Consider the following 27,891-nt stretch of genomic DNA (forward strand, 5'->3'; position numbering starts at 1 on the left):
ACATGTGTCCTTCCCTGGCAAGTCCGCTTCCCCATGTTCAGCTCTGAGGATCCGATTTACACACTATGACTCTGACCTTGAATGCTAAGATAACAACAAAGAAACGTACAAGGCCAAACCAGACACTTCTTCCACCGCTGGAAAAGACTTGCTTCAACGCGCGCCCTCAGGAGATAAAAATAAAAATGAAAGAGCAGTGGCCCAACCCGGCCATGGACGGGTGCCGGTGGGCCCGCTCTGTGCCTGGACTTCGCCCGGGCCATGCCCGGGCGCATCCTACGTGCTTCCCGCGTTGCAGCAAGTCTCTGTTGTTTTTATGTCGCTCCTGCACCAGGAAACCAATGCAGCAGTCAGGGATGCTGGGGGATGTATTCCCCCATCCCCGCCGAAGTCAGTGGAGTCAAGGCAGCAAAAAGTGAAGCTCCCTTGCTGCAGGAAGCCTTTGTTGTTTTTATGGCGCTCCGGCACCAGGAAACCAATGTGGCAGCCTGGGACACTGGGGAATGTAGTCTCCCAATTCCCAGCTAATTCAGCGGTCTCAAGGCAGTGGCAGCAGAAGGTGAGGCTCCCAAATATCCCAATTCCAGTTAATTTGCCTGAATTTTAAAATATATTTATTAGCCTTTTTTTAAATGGAATCTGAAGCAATGGGCCAATATAGCCTACCTTATAGACTGCAAAACATGAATGTCTTAAGTGTTTCTCCAGGCCTTACCGAAGAATGGCAAACATCTACACTTAACCCTTTCGCTGCTAGGCCGTTTCCCCACCCTGTGCTAAGACTTTATTTTTTGGCTATTTGGTATAGTTCATGCCCCTGTAACTTTTTGTCCACATAAGGTATCCACGCCAAATTTGCGTCCTTTTGTTCCAACAAAATGGGTATTTTAAAGGTACCCAGGTTTTGTGGATCCCTTGGAGGGGACCCAGAAATTAGCCAAAATACAGCAAAATTTTTTTTTTTTTTTTAAATGGGGTAAAGGTGCTGCAGAAGAAAGTATCTTTTTTTCCCCCTGCAAATGGTATCAACAAAGGGTATGTGGTGCTGAAATCAGATTTCTGGCTATGATCACATTGCCGGAACCAATGTCCTACCACTCAGCCTTCCCCACAGTCTCCAGAGTAAAATGATACCTCACTTGTGTGGGTGGGCCAAGGGCCTGTGACTGGGAAGGGCCAAAAACGTAGGGATTGGGAGGATAGTACAGCTCATTCAAAGCGCTATGTTTTTTTTTTAAATACGTTTTTAGGCGATTCTGTATTGGACACTCACACAAGTGAGGTATCATTTTTATTGTGAGAACAAGGAGAACGCAGTGTGGTAGGACATGTGTGCCGGCACGGTGATCCCAGACAGAAATGGGAGGAAAATTCGATTTTTTTCAGCTAAAGTTGAGTTTTGCAGGGGATTTTGGGTAGGAAAGCATTGGAGGATCCATGCAAGCCACACATTCCAGGACTCCCCCCCGGGTGTCTAGCTTTTAGAAATGTCTGGGTTTGGTAGGTTTCCCTAGATGGCCGCCGAGCCTGGGGCCAAAAACACAGGTAATCCCCCTTGCAAAACTAGGTCGTTTTGTGATAGGTAATTTTGATGTCTCCGCTTACGTTTAGGGCCCTTCGCTGCAGCGCACACTTCGCGGCAGGGAAGATTATCTGGAGATTTTGGGGAAAGCTGGGTGCATTGAAGTTTGTGGATGCACACAGATTCCAGAACTTTCCATCACAGAAATGTGAGGAAAATCTGATTTTTGTATTCCCACGGGACAGAAACACTGTGGGTATTTTTTGGGTAGTAGGTGCATTGGCATGCCTAGTTTGGGCAGCCCCCACCCCTATATACATAGAATATAAAACCAGGTGCCTACTGTGCTTTCTGCAGAAGGGGGCAGATCAGGGGCTTCCTACCAGGGGGGCCAAAAGACTGTGGAATTTGGGGGGGGGGGGTTGGGTTGGCATTGGCAAGCCCATCTCGTATAACCCCCAAACGTAAAAAAATCCCTGGTGACTAGTGTGCTTCCTGCTCCCCCCGGGGGGTGGCAGATCAGGGGCTATTGCACCCAACTACCTCCCAGGGGGGTCAGAAAGACTGTGGAATTGGAGGGCGGGTCGGGGGCATTGCCATGCCCTTTTTGCGCAGCTCCCAACTCTATATACATCAAAATAAAAAATCCCTGGTGCCTAGTGTGCTTTCTAACCCCCCCAGGGGAGACAATCGGGGGCTATTGCCCCGAACTTGCCTCCCGGGTGGGCAGAAAGACTGTGGAATTTTTTAGTGGGGTGGGGGCATTGCCATGCCCATTTTGGGCAGCCCCACCCTTATGTACATAAAAAGATAAAATCCTTGGTGCCTAGTTAGCCCCCACCCTTAAAATATGCCCTAAAAAATCCCTAGTTCCTAGTGTGCTTTCTGTCTCTAAGCACCGACGCAGTGAAACTGAAACTGAGAAATTTTCAGAACACCCTTGGGAGCTGGGGAAGCTCTTCCCCGTCTCCCGGGGTTGTTTTGAAAGAAAGGAACTCACCTCCTTGCCCGCACCAGAGGGATTTCCTGTGCTTTGTACCTAGATGGCTGGGAGCCGTCCTGCGCACATGAGCATGGGTGCGTCAGACGGCTCCCGGCCATCCGACACACAGAAGGGGTTAAGAAGGTATATTGTAGAGAAGTGTTCCGGGATACCCGCAAGTGGGCGGGACTTTTTAGTGTATATGACTTCAAGGGAGATTCACCCGAGGGAGAACTAAGATTACAGGAAACCAATCCTCCAGTGTAATACACATATATTTACTGTACTAACACAACTTATTTTTCTGTCTGTAATAAAGAGTCTTTTCATCCCTTGGAAAAGATCATGTGCATAGGTACACATGTCTAGGCTCCTCTGTACGTCTCTTGAGGGCCCTACTTTTCACTTCTGCCATCCTTGTACTATGAACACTGTACTCTGTGGCTAAAAACACTGGTCCCTGACACCATCCTTTGTCATTTATACAGAGGTTCCTGTACCGCCGGAAGTATGGTTTATGTGCTGTCTTTTATTCTGCCACCATGCTGCCAGAAGTCAAAGGGTTGATCCAGTTTGAAGTCAGCATTGGAAACTATGGAAATAAGTTTGATCTGTCCTGTAAACCACAAGCATCTACAACCCAGTACAGCCAAGCCTTGTTTGATGGTAGGTACGATGAAAACTCAAGGAGAATAAAGTCAAAGGAAAATATGACATGATAGGAGCAAAGGGTATTTAGGCGCTGGGGATAGAAGAAAAGGACTGTTATATGGGTTGAAAACAGACTTCCTTTCGTGCCCAGTAATCTGAAGCTGTTAGATCTAGTATTGGGAGTGGGAAGTTTCGTGTCATCCTTGATAAACTCACATTCACTATATATTTTAAACGAATTGTGTTTGAATAGCAGATTAGTTAATGGTCCCATCACCAGTACAAAATCTGCAGTAATTCTGCGGATCTGGTGTGGTTCACACAGACACTGTCCAGGGCAAAAGTCGAGGATGCACTCGGGTAAATGGTTTCCTCCCCTCTATTTTCACAAGGGTGGATGCCGTCTACTCTGCAAGAGCTTGGATGCCACAGAAATATGCAGAACTTGACCCGGTGTAATTTTCAGACAACGGGACAATTTCAGCAGCACACGCAAAGGGCTTATCAGATTCCAGCATGTCCATAACAAAAGCCAAAGTTAAGAGGGCATTAGGTCTCCTTTTGTTGGACTATTCTGGCTCGGAATTGTCGGGAGTTTCACACCTAGATGCAATGGAGGGGAACAAAGGCTCACAGCTTGCTATCACTTCACAGGTACTTTAAAGAGGCATGCTTTTGACTTTGTTCAGTCTCTGTATATAAGAGACATGCATGCACTGTAACAATGTCAGATGTGTTGGTCTTTCCCAGTATTTACACAAATAACAATTTACATACCACTATTTTGTTTTTATTTCTTATACAGTGCTTTAGCAGTACTCATCTCAATGCAGGGTGTCAGAGCGCTTTACATCACACGTGAAGATAATACATAGACAATAAATCATATGTGTACATCACTATAAAGGGTGTGTTACATAAGATAGTGAGGGTTAGAAGGCGTAGGAGCCACATGTTCTTCATAGCTCACTGTGGTATTGTAAAAGGAGTACAATTTATGAACTGACAGTAACAGAAGGATCTTTATGTTAAAAGAAGTAACCCACTAAAATAAAAGTATGTCATCTGCATGTTACATAATGTGCTATGAGGGGACATATTAACCCTATATGCTACTTTGATTCAAAACTTGGACTCGACAAAACACAGAGCTCTCCTGCAGACACGTTATCTTCCAGAGTTATCTCTTTTATTATTATTCCCTAATCAATCAATCAAGTCATTTGAAGAGCACACTACTCGGGGGGGGGGGGGGTTGCGGGGGGGGGGCAGGGGGGCGGGGGATGCTGCTACTGTTCGAATAGCCAGGCCTTGACCTGCCAGGTAGGTCACTCCCCCTCTGCTGCAGCGCCACCTGCGCCAGTGTCTTCCTCCTGATACCGCCTCCTGTGCTCCTGGTGCCTCCTGCACCCTGGCTCCTGTCTCGCGCCACTGCGTGACAGGTACCCCCGCTGCTGTGTGCCTGTGTCCCCTGAGCCCTTCTTGATTTTCTGTACCTCCGCTGCTGTGTGCCTGTGCCCCTTGACCCCTTCTTGATTTTCTGTACCCCCGCTGCTGTGTGCTGTGTGCCTGTGCCCCCTGCCCATTTTCTGATTATTTGGGTTAAGGGAGAGATTGAAACAGACACATTTGGCACCGACAATACAGGAGTATAAAGGAACTATCAAATGCTATAATTGTATAAATTGTAATAACATCATAGAAGGAAATAAGTGTTGTCATCCTACCACTGGAAAACAAATCAACCTCAAACATACCAGCGATTGTAATACCCAAAATGTCATATATGGCATCAAATGCCCATGTGGTAGACTGTATGTCGGAAAAACACAACGCAAAATCAAAACAAGAATCACGGAGCATAAAAGCAGGATACGCAATGAGAACTTAACATCATCATTGGTTTATAACTGGAGAGAATCAAAACACACCATTTCACAATTACGTTTCTTTGTCATTGAACAGGTACCAATAAGACCAGGCATTGACAATCACCAGAGACTATTACAACGGGAGATTTTTTGGATCAAATACCTCAATACGATGACTCCAATGGGACTTAATGATAAATATGATTTATCGTGCTTTCTGTAAAAATTAGTTATCAAATTTGAGTTATATCAGTAACATCACCAATTTAGGAGTATGAGTAATGTATATAATAATCAAAGTACATAGTATGTTGTTATTAATTGATAACAGTATGCTTATTGTGTTATGAATAACATATAAAATTGCATCACCACCAGCACATTAATTCATATTTATACCTCATGCAGAGCTTTAAATCACACAACTTTCGCTAGTAATGTAGAGGCAAATTAGAAACATCCATGAGGTCACACTGGAGGAAGACCGGTGCAATAGAAATAAATCAACATAGCACACAGATAACACTAGATTCGATCTCTACAATAAGGTAGTAGCGCATCGGAAAACCAAATATTGATGATGATCGAACGAATTTTAGACATCATCACTTTTGAATATCGATACGCAGTAAGTCACGGAATAACATACGAAATACACGTTATGTTATATTGCTCACTAGTCCTAAATATCTCTGGCAAATGCAGAACAAAGAACTTATCGTTCGCGTTTTTCACCAATCCAAGATGGAGCTTACGAAAAAGCGACCACGCAGACCTAGTCTGTTGTTTATTGTTGATAAACACAAACATTGAGTGTTTAAAAACGCGAGCGCGGGAGTGCAGATTATACATCGGCGTCGGCCGGGACGGGATGGAGTTTACTCTTTGAAAGAATACTTCAAGATTACGAGGTATGAACCGAATTTCTTCGCGTTTAGGCGGCGTTGTAATTTTCAGAGTGGGCAGCATTTTTTGACACACTTTGTTTTCGGTATCTTTTTCAGGACAGCGAGACGACTTACATTAAACAGGTACGCGAAGAGTTAAAATTCACAAACACAGTTACGAAATTATGCTTTTTTAAACTACGTACGTGGTTCTAAAAGACACATATCTTATTCTTTGCAGTGTCTTAGAACTTGACATTCGAATAAGGTAGGCAAACGACACGTTTTTACGATAATGTAGACATACTCAGTTTGTAACTTGTCACAGAGCGTGACAGCTATAATGGTGCTCTTTAAAATTGTATTTACAGATAATTTTCGGCACTCGTGCTATATAAGAGGCTATCATTTACGAATAGTGCTACAGAAACAGGTATGAGGAGTCAATAACAGTACACATAAGCCCCCATGTTGCATAACAAACACAGACATTCACAGTATTTCTTCTATTTTTATTTTTCAGATTCGCCCCTGATGAAGGCACTCAGTAAGTGCCGAAATGCATTGGGCTTTATAATTACCTTGTGATCAAAAATGCAAGCTTGTTATATCAGCAAAAGAATGAATACAAGTGAATTTCATTTTGACTTTAAATGTTTCAGTTTATGAAAGTATTTGATTTCGATATCACAAAACAGTTGATAACAGAATGAACAGTGAATAAAATGAATATCAAGACAAGAAAACAAGGTGTACATTGAATGAATCAATAGATTAAAGTGAGATGTGGAAGCATCAAATGAAGAGTGCATGGTTAGATGGGCCAACAAACCCACAATAACTACTCCTGCCCATTTTCGCCATTTTGTCTTCTTCGCTCTTGTGACCCCCCACGCGTGGTGCCCGTGCCCCCTGCCCGTCATGTATTTCCCAGCGCTGCCTCCCCTGTGGCGCCGCCCACTTGCTCATTCGCTGCCTGTCCTACCCTTCCGCCTCCCAGCTTAATCCCCCCTCCCCACCTCCCCTTAAATGGCGGCCGCTGTGTGGTGAGGAGAGCGACCCTTGACCTTCCAGGTAGGTCGCTCTCCCTCCGCTGCAGCGCCACCTGCGCCAGTGTCTCCCTCCTGATACCGCCTCCTGTGCTCCTGATGCCCCCTGCACCCTGGCTGCTGTCTCGCGCAAGTGCCACTGCGTGACAGGTACCCCCGCTGTTGTGTGCCTGTGCCCCTTGAACCATTCTTGATTTTCGGTACCCCCGCTGCTGTGTGCCTGTGCCCCCTGACCCTTCTTGATTTTCTGTACACCGCTGCTGTGTGCTGTGTGGCTGTGCCCCCTGCCCATTTTCGCCATTTTGTCTTCTTCGCTCTTGTGACCCCATGCGCGGTGCCCGTGCATCCCTGCCCGTCGTGTATTTCCTGCCACTGCCTCCCCTGCGGCCCGCCCCGTGCCCATTCGCTGCCCATCCTACCTTCCCGCCTCCCAGCTTAATCCCCCCCTCCCCCGGCTGCGCGCAGCGGGCGCTCCGCTGCAAGCCCATCTGCGCCCGTCCGCACCTGGACCGCGCCCACGCCAGAACCCCTGACCTCCACACCACCCAGGACTACCGCTACGACGCCAACACCCTCATCGCTCTCAACCACGGGCGAACCTTCAGCTGCTACAAAGCCACCCCCAAGCGCACTCACAACCCCTTCTCCTGCCGGAAATGCAGCTTCTCCTGCATCAACGACGCCGATGCACCCACAGCAACGGAACCTAACCGACTGCGTTGCATCCTGCTCAACACCCACTCCGCACGCAAGCACGCCGTCGAACTGTGGGACCTACTCACCACCACATCTCTAGATGTGGCCTTCTTGACCGAGACCTGGATGCACGAAGCCTCCGCCCCAGACATCGCAGTGGCCATCCCCAATGGATACAAGATCTCCTGCAGAGACTGCACCAACAGAGTCGGAGGAAGTATCGCCATAATCCACAAGAACACAATCAAGGTCTCCACAAACACAGATGACACCCTCACCACTGCCGAACACATGCACTTCAAGATCCGCACTGACCTCAAGACCACCCTCAGAGGCTCCCTCGTCTTCAGACCACCCGGCCCACGTCCCCAATTCTGCAACTCCATCGCCCATTTCATCAGCACGCACACACTGACCTCCACCGACTACATCCTGCTCGGCGATCTGATTTACCATCTGGAAAAAAACACCAACAGCAACTCCTCCACCCTGGTCGACAACCTCACCACCCTCGGAATGAAACAGATCATCACAACCCCGACCCACATCGCCGGCCACACGCTCGATGCCATCGTCTCTTCCAGCCCACACATTGCCTTCGGCCACGCTTCCGAGCTCACCTAGACTGACCACCACTGTATCCACTTTAACTTCCAGAAACCCGTCACACACCACCGCACCCCACAGATCCCCCGCCGACGCTGAGGATGGAAGACTGCGCCAACACCTTAGCACCAGTGCGCCAACACCTTAGCACCAGTGAGACAACCCACCAACATAGACACCAGCCAGAGATCCAGCTGGTTCACCCGGAGCTCCTGGCCTCCAAGCGCCCCTGCCGGAAACTTGAAAGTATCTGGCTCAGCCACACAGCCGCGCAGCCCACAAAGACACCATTCGCAACCATCACCTCCTCATCAGGACCACCAAAAGAGCCTCATTCAAAAGCCGCCTCGACAACAACGCCCACAACAGCAAAGAGCTCTTCAACATCGTGAAAGAACTCTCCAATCCTAGCTCCTGCACCAACGACATTCCGCCTTCACAAGCCCTGTGCGACACCCTCGCTGCCTTCTTCAACTGCAAGATCACCGACATCCACAACAGTTTCAACCCCCAGCCGAACCCTATGGACCCCCCCACGACGAACACTCCGAACCCCACCGACCACGACCTTCTGACCACATGGACCAAACTGAGCACCAAAGACATAATCAAGACCATGAGCACCATCCACTCAGGCTCCCCGTCTGATGCTCTTTCCCACCACATCGTCAGCAAAGTCGACAGCTCATCCCTCCCCACCTGCGTAACATCATCAACCTCTCCTTCAAGACCGCTACCTTCCCTGAGAGCTGGAAGCACGCCGAGATCAACGCCCTACTAAAGAAACCCAAGGTGGACCCGAGCGACCTCAAGAACTTCCGGCCCATCTCCCTGCTCCCATTCCCAGCGAAAGTCATCGAAAAGATCGTCAACACCCAGCACACCCGCTACCTAGAAGACAACAGCATCCTGGACCCCTCTCAGTCAGGCTTCCGCAGCAACCACACTGAGACCGCCCTCATCGCCGCCACAGACGACATCAGAATCCTACTCAACAACGGCGAGGCAGCAGCTCTCATCCTCCTGGACCTCTCCGCCTCCTTCGACACCGTCTGCCACCACACACTACGCACACGCCTCCACGACGCAGGGATCCGAGATAAGGCCCTGGATTGGACCACCTCCTTCCTCTCCGAGAGAACCCAGAGAGTTTGCCTCCCCCCGTTCCAATCTGGAACCACCAAAACCATCTGCGGCGTCCCGCAGGGATCCTCCCTCAGCCCGACGCTGTTTAACGTTTACATGGCTCCCCCCGCTCGCATCGCCAGACTACACAACCTTAACATAATCTCCTACGCTGACGACACCCAGCTGATCCTCTCCCTCACCAAGGACCCCCCCCACCGCCAAATACAACCTGCACCAGGGTATGAAGGCCGTCGCCGATTGGATGGAGGCTAGCCAGCTCAAGCCCCTCAGCGTGGGACGATTCCTGGTGGCCAACATCACTGGGAACACCCCCCCCCCCCAGGCAACAACCAACCACGCACGCAACCTAGGAGTCATCCTAGACTCAAACCTCAGCATGACCAACCAAGTCAACGCAGTCTCCTCCTCCTTCTTCCACACCCTCCGAATGCTCTGCAAGATCTACAGATGGATCCCGGCAGACACACGAAAAACCGTCACCCACGACCTCGTCAACAGTCGACTCGACTACGGAAACGCCCTCTATGCCGGAGCCCCGTCCAAACTCATCTACAGACACCAAAGAATCCAGCACGCCTCCGCACACCTGATCCTAGACATCCCACGCCGAGACCACATCACTCCGCATCTGAGAGACCTGCACTGACTCCCTGTTGACAAAAGAATCACATTCAAACTCATGATCCACTCACACAAGGCACTTCACAAGACCTGCCCAGCCTATCTCAACAGCCGACTCTCCTTCTACCCCCCCAACAGGAAACTTCGCTCCGCCGACCTGTCCCTGGCCCCCGTCCCGCGCATCCACAGAACCACTTCCGGGGGCAGATCCTTCTCCCATCGCGCCGCCAAGACCGGAACACCCTGCCCCTCCAGCGACGACAGACAGCAGACCTCCCGGCCTTCAGAAGACTGCTCAAGACCTGGATTTTTGACCACTAGCTGCAGCTCCTCCCCCCCCAGCGCCTTGAGACCCTAGCGGGTAAGTAGTGCGCTTTACAAATCCCCTGATTGATTGACTGATTGAGACATCTCCTGAAGGTCAGCAGGTCCTAGGTCTGTTACAGATGGGGGAAAGATCTGCCGCATGTGGTCGCTCGGTAGATGCTTGGAACGGTGGCAAGGGCGAGGTCAGCGGAGTGGAGCTGGCGGTTGGGAGTGTAGGTGAATTTTTTGTTGAAGTATGTTGGTCTGGTGTCATAGAGTGCTTTGTGAGCGTGTGTGAGGAGCTTGAAAGTGATCCTCTTGTTGCCAGTACGGGTCTCTCAGGTGGGCAGTGCTGTGGCTGTAGCGGGGGATGTCAAGGATGAGACGTGCACAGGTGTTCTGTATGCGTTGGAATCTTTTCTGGAGTTTGGCCGTGGGTCCCGCGTAGAGGGCGTTGCTGTAGTCTCGCCTGCTGGTGACGAGGGCCTGGGTGATCATTCTTCTGGTTCCGGTGGGGAGTGATCTGTAGATCTTGCTGAGCATGCGGAGGGTGTTGAAGCAGGAGGAGGAGACGACGTTGACTTGCTCGGTCATTGAGAGTGATGAGTCCAGGATGAACCCCATGTTGCGTGCGTGGTCGGTGGGGGTTGGCGCAGCTCCCTGCGAGGCCGGCTACCAGGAGTCGTCCCAGGCGGAGGGGGTGAAGCCGAGAATGAGGACCTCTGGCTTGTCCGAGTTCAGTTTCAGGCGGCTGATCTTCATCCATTCGGCGACGGCCTTCATTCCTTCGTGGAAGTTGGTGTTGGCGCTGGCGGGGTCCTTGATGAGGGAGAGGATCAGCTGGGTGTCGTTGGCGTATGAGACAATGTTGAGGTCGTGTGACCGGACGATGTTGGCGAACAGCGTCATGTAGACGTTGAAGAGGGTCGGGCTGAGGGAAGATCCTTGGGGTACCCCTTATTATGTTTATTGGTTTTCACAGCTGAGATAATACATCAGTAGCGTCCAAAAATATTTCAGACATCAAACATCTAACAAACAGCATGTGGATGGCTTATTCACCAGATGATCATTTGTTTAGACACTTATGAAATGAACAACATGCATACATAAGGCTATCAGACATTGTTGCTTGGTGATGCTGTCCGGTCTTGTGCCTGTAGATATTGTCTCAAGGGTTCCCAAATGTCTTTAGGCCTTGAGGAGGATGGCCGCTCCTCTGCATACAATTCAAGGTTCTCCTTGCAGTAGACCAGATCTTTTAGCCAGTGCTCTGGTCCTGGGGTCTGAACGCTTTCCCAGGTAATTGCCACCTGCGTTTTGCAAGTAATAGCGCAATTCTGATAAATTTGCCTATTGCTCCCTTTAGCTGTGAAATGCAACTCAATAAGCATATCTTCGGTGTGCATTGTACAGGACCCCTGACATATCTTGATTACACTGAACTATCTTCACCCAGTACTCAGTCACCCGCTTGCGATCCCATGCCAGGTGCCGAAAATCTGCATCCGGCTGCCCACATCTTTTACACCTACTGTTATCTCGTAGCCCACATTTATTCATAGCGGTGTGTGGTAAACCTTATGGATGTATTTGAAATGAATGATTCCCAAGTTACCATTGTGAGTGAGGGCACTAGTGAGCTTGCAGCTATGTTCCCATTCCATGGGCTTTAGCGGTGGAATGAGCCTATCATTCCAACGTGCAAAGCCTTCTTTGTGTACTTTTTATGCTCTCGCTGACCTACACAATTTAGTAATGAGTTTGTGACGGGTGGGAGTGACAAGAAGCAACTGCAATGTTTGCTGCATGGGCGGCTCTGCCGGAAACCGTGCATAATGCGCCTGTAGCGCCAGCTTTAGTCTGTGTAGCATGAACTTAAAAGCGGTGTCGGGTTGTGAATATATTGCACCTCCCCTGCTGTGAGTAAGCTTCCATTCGGAAACACATCTTGCTTTTTTTTCCATACCTGCCTGTCGAAAGGAATGCATCGTACCATTTTCCTGAATCATCGAGAGTGCAGCATGGTGAGCCAGGGATAGCGCTGGAGCATAAAGTGGAAGTTTTGCCGCCAGCCTGCCGATAGAATACCAGGCATCAATGGTGGTGTCTATCACGTTAATTTTATGTTTGGGCGTGCCTCTATGAGTGTGTGTTAAGTTATACTTTAGAGGAATCAGATGTGAATCCCCATCTTCAACCGCAACATGTGGAATGAAATCGTAATGACTATACCAGTAGTAGGCGTACTGCGCCTGCACACAGAGATAGTACAGGTGCATATCTGGCACACAGAAGCCACCCCTATCATAATCCAATATAAGTGTGTCCCAACTCACCCGAGTCTGTTTCCCGCCCCAGATTAAACGCACCAGTAGTGACCGCACTGTAGTAAAAAACTGCAGATTTAATTTTATTGGGATGTTACTGAACAGATAGAGAAAGTGAGGTAACCCAATCATTTTTAATGAGGGCAATCCGATCCGCCAAAGATAGTGGTAATACTACCCATCTGTCCACTTGCTGCCAAAGCTGGACGCACCCTCTCCCATAGTTTTCTGTTGTCATTATCTCAGGATCCCGGTGCACCCATATACCCAGGTATTTGGTGGGATCGGTAGACCACACCAACGAAAACTCCAAAAGGGGCAACTTCGTGTGCTGTATTGTATTAGAGGCAGTATCACCGAATTGTCCCAGTTACTGGACAGGCCGGAAAATAAACTAAATCTTATATATTCCCGTAGAACCGGCACCAGGTATCTGTGCTGTTCTCTGACCATGTCGTCAGCATAAGGAGATATGCCACAGGCCTGTGTGCAAACTTTATAGCTGAGTCTCTGATCATATAAGCTAGGGGGTCAAGCATGATGGAGAACAGAAGCAGTGAAAGAGGATGTTAGGCCCCCCCACCCGCACCTGTGTTCAGGGATCAGTGTATAGCAGCTGCACCCATCCAATAAAGACCGCAGGGAATCCCATTTACATCAGGATTTGAAACATGTAGCTCCATTTGATGGAATCGAATGCCTTCGCCGCATCCAACATCACTGCTGCCGCAGGTAGGGAAGGATCCAATAAATGAAGCATCCCGAAATAGTGCGTAAGTTGTGGGACGTGGACTTCTCCGGAATGAAACCAGACTGATCCAAGAGGACCAATATTGGCATCAGCGGTTGAAGTCTGGTGGCTAAAGCCTTTGCGAAAATCTTTGCATTTAAATTAATAAGTGATAAAGGGCAAAACCCATGGTGCCAGGGGGCCTAAGGCACCCCTAAAGCACCCTAAAAAATATATGTGCACAGGTAAAGCACGCAAATGCCATAGGAACGTGTGCGTTACATGGTGCTTTATAAAATACATTTTTTGTGCAGTTTCGTAAATTGTACATGGTTACCATTGACTTTGAGTCAATGGTAAATGCATTTCCTAAATGCACAGTTTGCTTTTAGAAAATGTTTGGTATATGTGCTTAGAGAATCGCAAATTGCAATTCCCAATTTGTAGTTGCAGACAATTGCAATTACCTCAAATGCACTGCCAAAGCCTTTCATACATCTTGAAAGTCTATTTTGCCTTCGCAAACGGTCTTTAGCAATTCACAAATGTTTTTTTATTTCAAAATAGGTTAATACATGTGACCCATAGTTCTCTGCTGTTACAGCACACAAACCAGCCTAGAATCCTTTTGTTACTAGTCAAAGTTGAGCCAACAGCCAGAACAAGGCAGAAGAAGTCGAAATCATTTTCAGCCTGCATACCTCCAGAATGACATCATGTGCCACCACGATGTTCCCTGATGGTAAAAAGTGGTTGTGAGTTGGAAGTCCTATTTTATCTGGTTTCTGTATTATGCTAAGATGCTAAGAAGGCAGGACATGGAAGGCTTTGAGGGCGGATGAGAAGGGGCAGAGATATGGCATTGTAAAGCTGTTTTAAGAATTGCAAGCTGACAGAAGCTACTAGTAGTTATGTATTCTCAGTATGACTTTTAGTGGGCAAGTGCAGACAGCCAGAACATCTGATGTCGTTAAGGGTGTGTTGCTCCCATTTTTTCTGGTCAAAGCATGCCATGGATAGGTTTCACATTGAAAGGTGTCACTTTGAGATTGCAGGGTATGTTCAAGAGTAGCACAAGGAGAGGAATACTTTACCTAATTTGTTGATAAAATAGTGATTTATAATTTTAGAGGCTTGCTGGTGGTGTACAAATGGTTGTTTCACTCTTTGTTTGTGCTTCTATTGGTCATAGACGAATTTGTGTTGGATACTTCTGACTGCATATTCCTCAAATTGTGAATATCTCCTGGAACCAGACCAGATCCGCAAACTCAAAAAGCAGTGCTCCATAGCAGAGTTTTTCAGAAAAGGGGGTGGTGATGAACAGAGTGTCTGAATTAGGCAAACCACTCTTACCCAGTCCAAAGATCAGGGCTTGATCCATCACCGTTATTTGCTCACTGCACCATCCCAGCTCAGAACCTGGCTATATGCAAATCAGTCTGTCCCTGGCCCAGTGCATCATGGGAACAGGGCAGACTAAACTACCAAGCCAATTCTTCACCAGAAAGGAGACAAGCTTCCGGGGACCGGTTTCTGGCATTTCAGCCGTTGTCGGCCCGGCTTGCTTGAATCCTGATGGTGCAGTGAGCAAGGGACTCATGTCTGAGTATACCCTGCAACACCTATAGTGGCCAAAAACGATTCAGAAAAGGGGGTGGTGATGAACAGAGTGTCTGAATTAAGCAGACCACTATTACCCAGTCCAAAGATCAGGGCTTGATCCATCACCGTTATTTAGCTCACTGCACCATCCCAGCTCAGAACCTGGCTATATGCAAATCAGTCTGTCCCTGGCCCAGGGCATCATGGGAACAGGGCAGACTAAACTACCAAGCCAATTCTTCACCAGAAAGGAGACAAGCTTCCGGGGACCGATTTCTGGCATTTCAGCCGTCGTCGGCCCGGCTTGCTTGAATCCTGATGGTGCAGTGAGCAAGGGACTCATGTCTGAGTATACCCTGCCACACCTATAGTGGCCAAAAACGATTCAGAAAAGAGGGTGGTGATGAACAGAGTGTCTAAATTAAGCAGACCACTATTACCCAGTCCAAAGATCAGGGCTTGATCCATCACCGTTATTTAGCTCACTGCACCATCCCAGCTCAGAACCTGGCTATATGCAAATCAGTCTGTCCCTGGCCCAGGGCATCATGGGAACAGGGCAGACTAAACTACCAAGCCAATTCTTCACCAGAAAGGAGACAAGCTTCCGGGGACCGGTTTCTGGCATTTCAGCCGTCGTCGGCCCGGCTTGCTTGAATCCTGATGGTGCAGTGAGCAAGGGACTCATGTCTGAGTATACCCTGCCACACCTATAGTGGCCAAAAACGATTCAGAAAAGGGGGTGGTGATGAACAGAGTTTCTGAATTAAGCAGACCACTCTTACCCAGTCCAAAGATCAGGGCTTGATCCATCACTGTTATTTAGCTCACTGCACCATCCCAGCTCAGAACCTGGCTATATGCAAATCAGTCTGTCCCTGGCCCAGTGCATCATGGGAACAGGGCAGACTAAACTACCAAGCCAATTCTTCACCAGAAAGGAGACAAGCTTCCGGGGACCGGTTTCTGGCATTTCAGCCGTCATCGGCCCGGCTTGCTTGAATCCTGATGGTGCAGTGAGCAAGGGACTCATGTCTGAGTATACCCTGCCACACCTATAGTGGCCAAAAACGATTCAGAAAAGGGGGTGGTGATGAACAGAGTGTCTGAATTAAGCAGACCACTCTTACCCAATCAAAAGATCAGGGCTTGATCCATCACTGTTATTTAGCTCACTGCACCATCCCAGCTCAGAACCTGGCTATATGCAGATCAGTCTGTCCCTGGCCCAGTGCATCATGGGAACAGGGCAGACTAAACTACCAAGCCAATTCTTCACCAGAAAGGAGACAAGCTTCCGGGGACCGGTTTCTGGCATTTCAGCCGTCGTCGGCCGGGCTTGTTTGAATCCTGATGGTGCCGTGAGCAAGGGACTCATGTCTGAGTATACCCTGCCACACCTATAGTGGCCAAAAACGATTCAGAAAAGGGGGTGGTGATGAACAGAGTGTCTGAATTAAGCAGACCACTATTACCCAGTCCAAAGATCAGGGCTTGATCCATCACCGTTATTTAGCTCACTGCACCATCCCAGCTCAGAACCTGGCTATATGCAAATCAGTCTGTCCCTGGCCCAGGGCATCATGGGAACAGGGCAGACTAAACTACCAAGCCAATTCTTCACCAGAAAGGAGACAAGCTTCCGGGGACCGATTTCTGGCATTTCAGCCGTCGTCGGCCCGGCTTGCTTGAATCCTGATGGTGCAGTGAGCAAGGGACTCATGTCTGAGTATACCCTGCCACACCTATAGTGGCCAAAAACGATTCAGAAAAGAGGGTGGTGATGAACAGAGTGTCTAAATTAAGCAGACCACTATTACCCAGTCCAAAGATCAGGGCTTGATCCATCACCGTTATTTAGCTCACTGCACCATCCCAGCTCAGAACCTGGCTATATGCAAATCAGTCTGTCCCTGGCCCAGGGCATCATGGGAACAGGGCAGACTAAACTACCAAGCCAATTCTTCACCAGAAAGGAGACAAGCTTCCGGGGACCGGTTTCTGGCATTTCAGCCGTCGTCGGCCCGGCTTGCTTGAATCCTGATGGTGCAGTGAGCAAGGGACTCATGTCTGAGTATACCCTGCCACACCTATAGTGGCCAAAAACGATTCAGAAAAGGGGGTGGTGATGAACAGAGTGTCTGAATTAAGCAGACCACTCTTACCCAGTCCAAAGATCAGGGCTTGATCCATCACTGTTATTTAGCTCACTGCACCATCCCAGCTCAGAACCTGGCTATATGCAAATCAGTCTGTCCCTGGCCCAGTGCATCATGGGAACAGGGCAGACTAAACTACCAAGCCAATTCTTCACCAGAAAGGAGACAAGCTTCCGGGGACCGGTTTCTGGCATTTCAGCCGTCATCGGCCCGGCTTGCTTGAATCCTGATGGTGCAGTGAGCAAGGGACTCATGTCTGAGTATACCCTGCCACACCTATAGTGGCCAAAAACGATTCAGAAAAGGGGGTGGTGATGAACAGAGTGTCTGAATTAAGCAGACCACTCTTACCTAATCAAAAGATCAGGGCTTGATCCATCACTGTTATTTAGCTCACTGCACCATCCCAGCTCAGAACCTGGCTATATGCAGATCAGTCTGTCCCTGGCCCAGTGCATCATGGGAACAGGGCAGACTAAACTACCAAGCCAATTCTTCACCAGAAAGGAGACACGCTTCCGGGGACCGGTTTCTGGCATTTCAGCCGTCGTCGGCCCGGCTTGCTTGAATCCTGATGGTGCAGTGAGCAAGGGACTCATGTCTGAGTATACCCTGCCACACCTGTAGTGGCCAAAAACGATTCAGAAAAGGGGGTGGTGATGAACAGAGTGTCTGAATTAAGCAGACCACTCTTACACAGTCCAAAGATCAGGGCTTGATCCATCACCGTTATTTAGCTCACTACACCACCCCAGCTCAGAACCTGGCTATATGCAAATCAGTCTGTCCCTGGCCCAGTGCATCATGGGAACAGGGCAGACTAAACTACCAAGTCAATTCTTCAGCAGAAAGGAGACAAGCTTCCGGGAACCGGTTTCTGGCATTTCAGCTGTCGTCGGCCCGGCTTGCTTGAATCCTGATGGTGCAGTGAGCAAGGGACTCATGTCTGAGTATACCCTGCCACACCTATAGTGGCCAAAAACGATTCAGAAAAGGGGGTGGTGATGAACAGAGTGTCTGAATTAAGCAGACCACTCTTACCCAGTCCAAAGATCAGGGCTTGATCCATCACCGTTATTTAGCTTACTGCACCATCCCAGCTCAGAACCTGGCTATATGCAAATCAGTCTGTCCCTGGCCCAGTGCATCATGGGAACAGGGCAGACTAAACTACCAAGCCAATTCTTCACCAGAAAGGAGACAAGCTTTCGGGGACCGGTTTCTGGCATTTCAGCCGTCGTCGGCCCGGCTTGCTTGAATCCTGATGGTGCAGTGAGCAAGGGACTCATGTCTGAGTATACCCTGCCACACCTATAGTGGCCAAAAACGATTCAGAAAAGGGCATGGTGATGAACAGAGTGTCTGAATTAAGCAGACCACTCTTACCCAGTCCAAAGATCAGGGCTTGATCCATCACTGTTATTTTCACTCTTTGTTTGTGCTTCTATTGGTCATAGACGAATTTGTGTTGGATACTTCTAACTGCATATTCCTCAAATTGTGAATATCTCCTGGAACCAGACCAGATCCGCAAACTCAAGAAGCAGTGCTCCATAGCAGAGTGTGGCACTGTGCACCACCTGTGAGCGCTGATGTCAGTTCCTTTCTTCTTGTACTTTTAGGTGTGGATCTGGACATTGGCTATTTTTCTTCATCTCGACGACCCTAGGATCCCCCTGCACAACAGACCTCCAGCCCTTTCATGTTCTAGCTGTGGCCCCAAAAGACATCGTACAGGCTATCAAGGAAAGCACATGTCTCAAACCTCCGCCCCTCTGACAAAATTTAAGAACCTTTTTAGTACACCCTTACTGGCACACAACCTCCATGCAGGAGGCAGAATCTGCCCCTTTTGTCTTTGATTGGAAGAATATTGTTTCTGGCAATTAGGTCCTGAAAATTGTTCAGCTAGGCTTCACCCTTCCATTTCTTCTTAACCTGCTGCATATTCCATCTATATCAAAGCAACTTGCAAAGTACCACCTGTTTGTTTTGCATCACAAACACCAGGCTGTTTTGGCCAGAGTAGTCATAGAGAGGGTACCGACCTTGGAAGTAGGGACTGGATATTATTCCCACTACTCCTTGTGCTGAAGAAAGACTGAGGCCTTCATTCTCTATTGAAACTTCTCCCTCCACAAGCTTGTAAAAGGGCAAATTCAATATGCTCACAATTCAATTCAATATTTATTAAGATTTGGAACTTCAATGAGGTCCACATAAAAAGATACATACAAATAATTACCTAAAATATAATAAAACTTTGAGAGGCACATTTTTCAATACATAGCAACCAGGCAAATAGAGTTTGAGATTAGCAGCATGATGATTGAAGTAACAAAACATATCCCGAATTGTGCAAAAAGCATTTAAGTAGCAGCCAATTCATGTGCAAAATACATTTAAAGATTCAGCTTCAGCAGAAAGTTAACTTGAAATTAGCAGCAAAAGAACAGGGATAACAAAACATATCCTAATGTACTACGAAAGCAGTTGAATTACATCACATTCATGTGCAAAATACAATCCGATATCCAACTTCAATGGAGAATCGAGCTTTAAAATAAGCAGCAAGAAAATGGGCAAAGAGCTAGACATACCCCAGTTGTACAAAGAGCAGTTAAGTAGTAGCCAAGAACTTGTGCAAAATATTCTCTGGAAAAAGACAGAATATTAGGACTCCATAAATAGTACAACAGACCCAGGGGAAGCAGCACGATAAAAAAATATATATAAGAGATTAAAATATATACATAAACTCCTTAAAAAAGTTGAGTAATTTTACACAGACTACTTTATTTTTTGGGCAAAAGAGAAAATCATGGGCTCAAGCTACATCTTAAACACCATTTTGTTAAAACCTCGGTCTAAGCCTACGACGACTCCTCAAAAACAATGCTGGACAAACAAACAAGACATGATCCAGCTTCTGAATACTCAGCTCACAAAATTTACAAATGTTTCCATTTTCCATATTCTGGGACCAATTTACTGTTAAATCATTTAAAGGTAAGATATTTATGCGACATAGGTGAGCCAATGTTGAATTCCATGTTCAAGGTTCCAGGATAAATATTTCTGGGAAATTCTCGGAGAGCTCATCCTAGTAATTACCTTTAACCTCTCTTTAGCATTACAGATTGTGATATCTCTATTAAAGCTGATCTTACCACTTAAGGTTTTGATGGTTAACTTTGTTTTATTGATTTTCAGGCAGATGAAAATGCACATTACATACAACTGGCATTCCCGTATTTCGTCAACAGGATATCCCTCCTCTCCCCATTCCGACTAGTCCAAAGCATGCATGTGACTCTTCCTGGTGCGATTAGGGGGGCCAGTACTGTCAGAATAGGCTATGGGTCAGAACCCAGACAAGCAGTATAAAACGCCTAGAAAAAAAAGACCGAACACCCCCCCATGACCCCCATCACTTAACCGGTGTGCTGGATATGTGCCTCATTAGGTCTATACGTAAAGGGTCAACTTTGTGCAGCAGATTAGGTGGCCGCGACTGCCGACTGAACTTCGGTGAGCCGAAGAAGGAAGAGGTATTTCGGACATGTTAACTCATTGAGTTCCAAGGCCAACAGGGACAGTAGTGGATGCCAGGTGGTTCTAAATGAGTCTGTTGAATTTGTTAGACTGGCTTGGATTCTTTCCATACCAAGGATATACCATAATTTATGTATCCAACCTGTGTGTGTGTCGGGTCTGTGTGCCCCATTGGGAGAAGATATGTTGGACAGCTGCTCCCAGCGCTAATCCCATCTGTTTCCCCTTGAGCGACTTCAGTGGATATGTGATTGGGTTAAGGAGCCCCAGGAGTGTGTAGGCAGGGAAGTGGAGGATTTCGGTCTCAAATTGTTTGTCAATGTCATCTAGGATGGCGGTCCAGTATCCCGTTAAATCCTTACAGTCCCACAGTAGGTGAGTCAGTGTGCCCTCCTCATCACATTCAAATCAACAAATTTCCTTTTCCGAATTTTTTGGCCGGACTCCTTAGGAATCACTATATTGTATGGGGACAGGTGGGCTAGTATGAAATGAGTATTTGCGCAGGTTACCAAATTTACAAAACTATTTGGATGAAAAACAATTTATGTACAAAGGTTAAGTTACACACAACCAAGTGTCATGATTCAAAATATATTATTTATTATATACTGTTGAGTTACTAATGCATTTCTAGAATCAATGAATGTGGTTAAAAACAAATGGTCACATTATTTATAAAAACATATTAACTAAAAATTCAAAAATCACAAAGATTATATGCACAAATTATTATTACACTTAAGACACAAAATGTATTAACAAACAAATTGTCGACGCGGCGTTTTGGTGATCTACAATATCTGCACCTTCTTCAGGACATGGCTGTTCAATTAAAAACTCATCTAAACAAAAAGGGGTCCATTAGGATGGTGGGCGGATTGCCCCCGCCAGCCTGGCGGTAGCCACCGCCAGCCTGGCGGGGGCAATCCACCCGCCATCCTTCCCTGTATTCCCCCTCGCCATATTAGAATGGCGGGGGGGACCACGGCGGAGCAAAACACCGCCCGCCACTTTTCCGCCCCGGTCACATTGCGGCCGGGGGCGGAAAATGATTAATATGGTGGCGGTGTCAAGCAGACACCGCCAGCCATATTATGATGGGCTGAGAGTGATGCCTTTCCGTAGCGGCGATGCCGCCACCGAAAGGCATGCGTTCTTCACTCTGGTGGCCCCCTGTGGGCCCCCAGAGTGAAGTAGGGGGGTATTGCACATGGGGGGTACCACAGGTACCCCCCTTCATTTGCATTAACAAAGGGGTAGGCACCGCGCGGTGCCTACCGCTTTGTTAATGCAAATGCAGAAATGCATTTCTAGCATTGTGGCGGGCGGTGCTTAAAGCACCGCCCGCCACAATGCTAGAAATGCAGGATGTGCCCGCCACTGTGGCAGGCACATCCTAATGCTGGCGTCGGGACCCCCGCCCTAAAGGCGGGCTGTCCCATTTACCGCTTTGCCCGCCCGCCATCCTAATGGACCCCAAAGTGTACAATAACAGTCAGTTAGACAAAGTACTAGGTTTTATTTTTCTCACAATTATATCTGATAACACTGATCTTCAAATACTTATCATGAACATCCTATTCATTCATTTCATACATTGGCCATTGTCAAATACTAAAAAGTGTCCTTATTTATCCCCTGTTATTTGGTAACCCGTCAAAAACCTTTTGCTCATGTCCCTATATCTGCTAAGACAAGTCTACTTATGAAACTGTTATAAGAAATTGTCTCATACCTATTCTGTCTTGAAGGTATGCAGTCTAAATATCGAGTTTTTTTTATCGAGTGGACATAATATCGAGTCAGGAATATCGAGGTAAGTAATATCGAGGTATGATATATCGATTTTTATAGTGAATTTTTTTTTCTAGGGTAGTAATATCGAGTTGTTAATATCAATTGTGATGCTCACAGCCCACACAGAAACAGAGTTCCTTTGTGAAAAGGTTGGTAGGGCACAGCCCAAACTCAAACAGATTTTAGTGTTGTGAAGCCTGAAACTATGGATCACTCCACTCAGACAGGGAGTTTTGGGGAGGAAGAAAAGTCTCCCTCCCACCAGACATTAGGTGAGAGTCAGCCACCTCAGGGAACTGACCCTACACCTTGTGAAGGAACTGCCCCAGAGGTAGTCAGGCCTAGCCTGGCAGAGCCACTGATGTCAGTGGACCCTTCCAAGGTGGGACCCAGTCTGGAGCAGGTAACCTGCCCCTCTCTACCCTGCCTCAGTCAGCCCTGGGCTGTAGGGGACAGGGAGGCCAGTGGACCCCAAAGGTCCCCCTGTCCACAGGAACCCCCTATCAGCAGATTAGGGGCACCAAAGCTAGCAGCCCTATCAAGGTGAAAATTCCCAAAACTTCTGAGGGATCTCCCTTCCCCTTAGGTAGGAACCTCCCCCAGATGGACTCTGTTGGGCACAGCCAAACCAGGGACCTAAGTGCCCCAAACCTGACCTGTCCCTCATGTAAACCAACAAAAGGGACCCAGCCTCCAGCTGTAGGTAGCCAGAGGTTGACCCTGAGAGCACAGTGCAACTCAGTCATGGAAAGAAAGGCATACATGGTGGAAAGTGTTTGGAGGAAGCTGAGCCCTACATTAGAGGAGCCTCACTTCAGTACTCCATCCCAACACCAGCCATTTACTTTGCCAAAACACACCACAGGTAGAGATTCCCTATGGTGAGACCCTATGAGACCCTTAGGGTAAGGGATTGCTTAATTGACCATGAGATAGAGGGTAACCATGCTAGTGCAGGTACTTCCTTATATGGCCACTTAGGCAATATAGGCTTACCTGGTCAAGGATAGCCTTATCTCCTTTCGTTTGGAGGGGGGTTGTGTAGGAAGGCGGATAACTGACTATATGGTTACCCCAACTTTTTGCCTAGTGTTTAGCTGGTTCTCAACTTAGTTGGCCTGGGATCCTGCTAATCAGGGCCCCAGGCTATCTTCTCTCACAGTGCATTATAATCCTCAAGGTTAATGCTAACTTTGGTTCAGCTTAATCAAAACATGTCGTTTAAGGTGTCAAACACTTTGGAATTCTACCCCCCCCCCCGCCAGTTGTGGCGGCAGGGGTAGCAGTCCACCCTTCTAGAGGGAGAAGACATGTAGTTACTGCTTTACCCGGTTAAAGTTAAACAGAGCCTCAGCATCACAAAATGGATGTTGCTGCCACAGACATGAGTCTGACCTCCTGCTGCTGCACGAAACTCCGGCAGGGGAGGCCAGGACAATAGATTTCCTGTCAAGGGAGGTGCTGGCACCTCCCCAGACAGCCTGTAGTGTATTGCGGCAGGGTGGTTTCAATAGAAACTGCTGTTTCCAGACACTGCCTGGGGCACACAAGGAGCTCCATGCATAGCCGGGTTCAAACCAGTTACTGGGGCACTCCTGCCCCAGCTCTGGTGCGAAACTGGACAAAGAGAAAGGGGTGTAACCACCCCCTTCTCAGGTGCCACCCATAGGAGGGATCTAGCAGGTAATCCAGCCCCTTCATTTGGTATAAAGTTAGGAGCTGTGTCTAGAGACATTATATTATCCTGGAAAGAAACTCTGAAACGAACTCTTAGACCTTCGACGTTCCATTTCGACTGGAAGACTGAAGACATCTCCCTTGTGGTCAAGGAGTGACCACCCTGTGCAAACAGGCACCAACAGTAACTTGCCGGTTTGCTTTGTCAACGCTCCTGCCGGAACCCGAAGACTTAGCGACACAGCCTCTGGACTCCCGGACTTCTCTGACTTCGACCCACATCCACAGCAAAGCTGATAGCCATGGCGGACACGAGAGACGTTGGACCGGACGCCCTGCAATACCTGCTTTTTGCTACCTGTGCAGCTTCTGAGGCATCCTCGAAGATGTGCATTGGGGTTTGAGAAGGCCCAGCCCTGAGCAGCATTTGCACCGAAGCACAGCCCTCCACACTCCACGAGTGCCGCGTGGGGCCTGCGCCTTCATTTGAGCTCAACGCGTCTTCGCGGTTGCTAGCCCATTGGCTAGTGGCCCCTAGACATCCTTTTAAAACAACACCGCTTGCCTGGTTGCTCCGGGCCTGCTTCTGCTTCCCTACAAAGGAGAAGCGCCCCAGACCTTGCTGGTCTGAACAGAAGCCAATCTTCAAATCCTGCATGGATTGCATTTGCCAAGGGTTGTTGGGTCCAATCAGGATACTGACACCGCCAACAGCTAGATCCGTCGTGGGCAGTGGCGGCTCCTCCATGGGGGCGTTTGGGCGCCGGCCCCTCCTTTCTCGCCATGCGAGAATGCAGAAACAAATGGTAGTTACTACCTAGGATACGTATCTCCTGAGGCGGAAGCCGGGAGAAACGCTTAATAATATTTTAAAACTGAATGTGATAACGTGTTTTTACTTACTTATCCCCTTCTCCCTGGGCACTTATTGACTTGTATTAACGTGCTGGGCATCCCAGCACAGCAGATCTTAGCGCTGCCGGGGGTCACAATTCTTCTTGCCGCCATTACCCCAGAGCCCACAGGCCACGCCCACTATGGTCAGGCCACGCCATCCCTGCACTGAAGTTACTTAAGACGCGCTGACTACGAACGCGAGTCAGAGGATACCTATCTCCTGAGGCGGAAGCCGGGAGAAATGCTTAATAAGATCACCATCTACTCCAATTTTCCTGCAATCTACAGGGCCACCCGAAGGCCTCCATTCCTGTAGTAGGGGTAGTAAGGAAATGGAGATCACTAAACAATCAAGACTTTCTGTCTTCCCTGTCAAATTCAGTTCCAGCTCCCACCCTCGATATTAATCTCATGGAAAAAAACACACTGATTGGCTCTTGGCAGCCTGTAATGAGCATGTTCCGCTCTCCAAATTCTCCCTCACCCGTCGCATGGATGCTCATAGGTGGTGTACGGCAGATTTAAAAAAAAAACCTGGAACTGCGCCAATTTGAGAGGAAATGGAGACACGGGTACTCAGATGAGGACAGAGTGTCATACACAACTGCCCGTAGGAATTATAAAAACTCCATTTTAACCTCTAAGGCAGCATTCTTCTCCGAGAAAATCTTGAACGCACAAAATAAATCTAGAGAAATTTTCAGGGTTGTGAACGATCTCTGCAACGATGTAAGAACCTCCCTCCCCCTCCCCCCCCCCCCCCCCCCCCCCCCCAAGACCCCACGCAAGAGCTCTGCAATCATCTCAATAATTTCTTCATGGACAAGATAGCCACCATAAAAGAAAGTATTCCGGAAAGGCCTAGTATGGCGGCCATCGAGGACATCTGCAGAAATCCATCTGAATTCGAGATTTTCCCCCCGATTGATCAACCTAGGTTAGTGGAACTGATGAACCGTGTGAAGTCTGGCTCATCTAATGATTGCTGTCCCCCGTACGTCCTAAGGGACGTCTATTCAGCTCTCCCGCTAGACATACTCCCCCTTTTGAACGAGTCCCTAGCACAGGGAATAGTCCCCACCTCGTTTAAAAATGCAACGCTGGTCCCGTTAATCAAAAAACCGGGTGCCGAACCGACTAATCTCTCTAACTACCGGCCCATATCCCTCCTCCCTTTTGGAGCAAAGATCTTGGAAGCCCATGTGGCTAGCTGCATCTCCAACTTCATTGAAACATCGGATTATCTGGAGCCTAACCAAGCCGGCTTTCGTCAGGCGCACTCAACCGAAGCAGTGATCCTCGCAGTTCTGGACACAATGAGGTCCAATGCCGACAGGGGTATACATCAGTCCTTGGTGCTTCTGGACATGTCGGCAGCGTTCGACACGGTGGACCATACATCTTATTACACCGTGTCGAACAAGCTGGTCTGCGAGGCGCTGCCCTCGGGTGAAGTCATTCCTGAGCAACCGGACCCAGGCAGTTAAACTTGGGAACTTTACTGCGCCCAAATTATCTACAACCTGTGGTGTCCTGCAAGGCTCGTCACTGTCCCCCCTCCTGTTCAATCTATATCTCAAACCTCTTTTACACTCCTTAAAAAACAGGAGGGTTACGATTTATAACTATGCTGACGACCTGCAGTTAATTTTCCCACTGGATTTAACTGACTCTGCCGTGGAATTCCAGGCAACCATGCTGCACATTCCACGGTGGATGGAGCTGAACCACCTAACACTCAATCCCGGGAAGACAGAGCTGGTACTCCCGGGCAAAAGCTCGACCAGCTGGGGCCCTCATTTCAGGCCGTCAACAATGGGATCCCCTCCCTTCGCTCTCCCTCGGTGAAAAGCCTCGGGATTACCATTAACTCTGATCTCTCTCTGAAAGGTCAGGTGGGAGCTGTGATCTCGTCCAGCTTCCATCAATTGCGCAAAATCAGAAAAATTGCTCATCTACTCACTCACTCTGCCCTCATTCATGTGGTACTCGCCCTGGTCCTGTCCCGACTAGACTTTTCGAATTCTATTTACTTAGGCCTCCCCCTGTTCTTGTCTAAACGCTTGCAAATTGTGTAAAACCAAGCGGCCATATTAATCTTCAAGAACCGCGGTGGGAGTTCGGTGAAACCACTGCTGGCCACTCTTTACTGGCTACCCATAGCCCAACGGGTAATATTCAAAGTAGGTTGTCTGGCCTTTAAGGCTCTTCACGGGAAAAGTCCCATGTTCATCAACAACCTAATAATCAAACATGAGCCAACCCGCAATCTTCGCTCTGCCCATCAGTCCCTTCTTACTCTACCCTCCTTCAAACGGAAGCGTCAAGACGGGTGTCGATTTGCTTTTCTTGCCCCAAAGGTTTGGAATTCTTTCCCCCTGTCGCTCAGGAAATGCACCAATCTTTTGGAGTTTCGGGGAGCCTTAAAGACCTGGTTATTCAAGCAAGCCTTAGGATAGGTTAACTGTTTTTCATTCTTTCCTCACTACCAGCGCCATGAAACCCCTGGGTGCCCGCACGCTTAACAAATTCAGAATAACATAAAATTTGTTTCTGCCTTCTCGCACGGCGAGAAAGCTGTAGTTCTCCTGGTTGGGGTTGGGTGGAGTTACTCGAGGGCAGGGCAGAGTGGCTTGCCCACTGTTCTTCATACTGACTGCTTCGGCAGACTGAGGCCGCCCAAGCAGTCAGTATGAAGAACAGTGGGCAAGCCACTACCCCCTGCCCTCGAGAAACACCACCCACTCTCCCTATTCTGAGTTCTCTCTGTATGCTGTCTGCAGCATACAGAGAGAAAA

The 27,891-nt window shown here is 48.3% G+C and overlaps 1 protein-coding gene across 1 annotated transcript in view; it reads left to right on the plus strand.

Annotated features, from left to right (window-relative positions):
- The window catches only part of LOC147679783 (myoferlin-like), a 1,922,797-nt gene that overhangs the window by 1,775,983 nt on the left and 118,923 nt on the right, over positions 1-27,891 (plus strand). The window contains exon 19 of the mRNA XM_086942477.1: positions 2,993-3,170. Within this exon, the coding sequence (XP_086798603.1) occupies positions 2,993-3,170 (178 nt within the window). The remainder of the gene's footprint in view (positions 1-2,992; positions 3,171-27,891) is intronic.

Source organism: Lissotriton vulgaris, chromosome 11 (genome assembly GCF_964263255.1).
Source record: "Lissotriton vulgaris chromosome 11, aLisVul1.2, whole genome shotgun sequence".
Classification (NCBI taxonomy): domain Eukaryota; kingdom Metazoa; phylum Chordata; class Amphibia; order Caudata; family Salamandridae; genus Lissotriton; species Lissotriton vulgaris.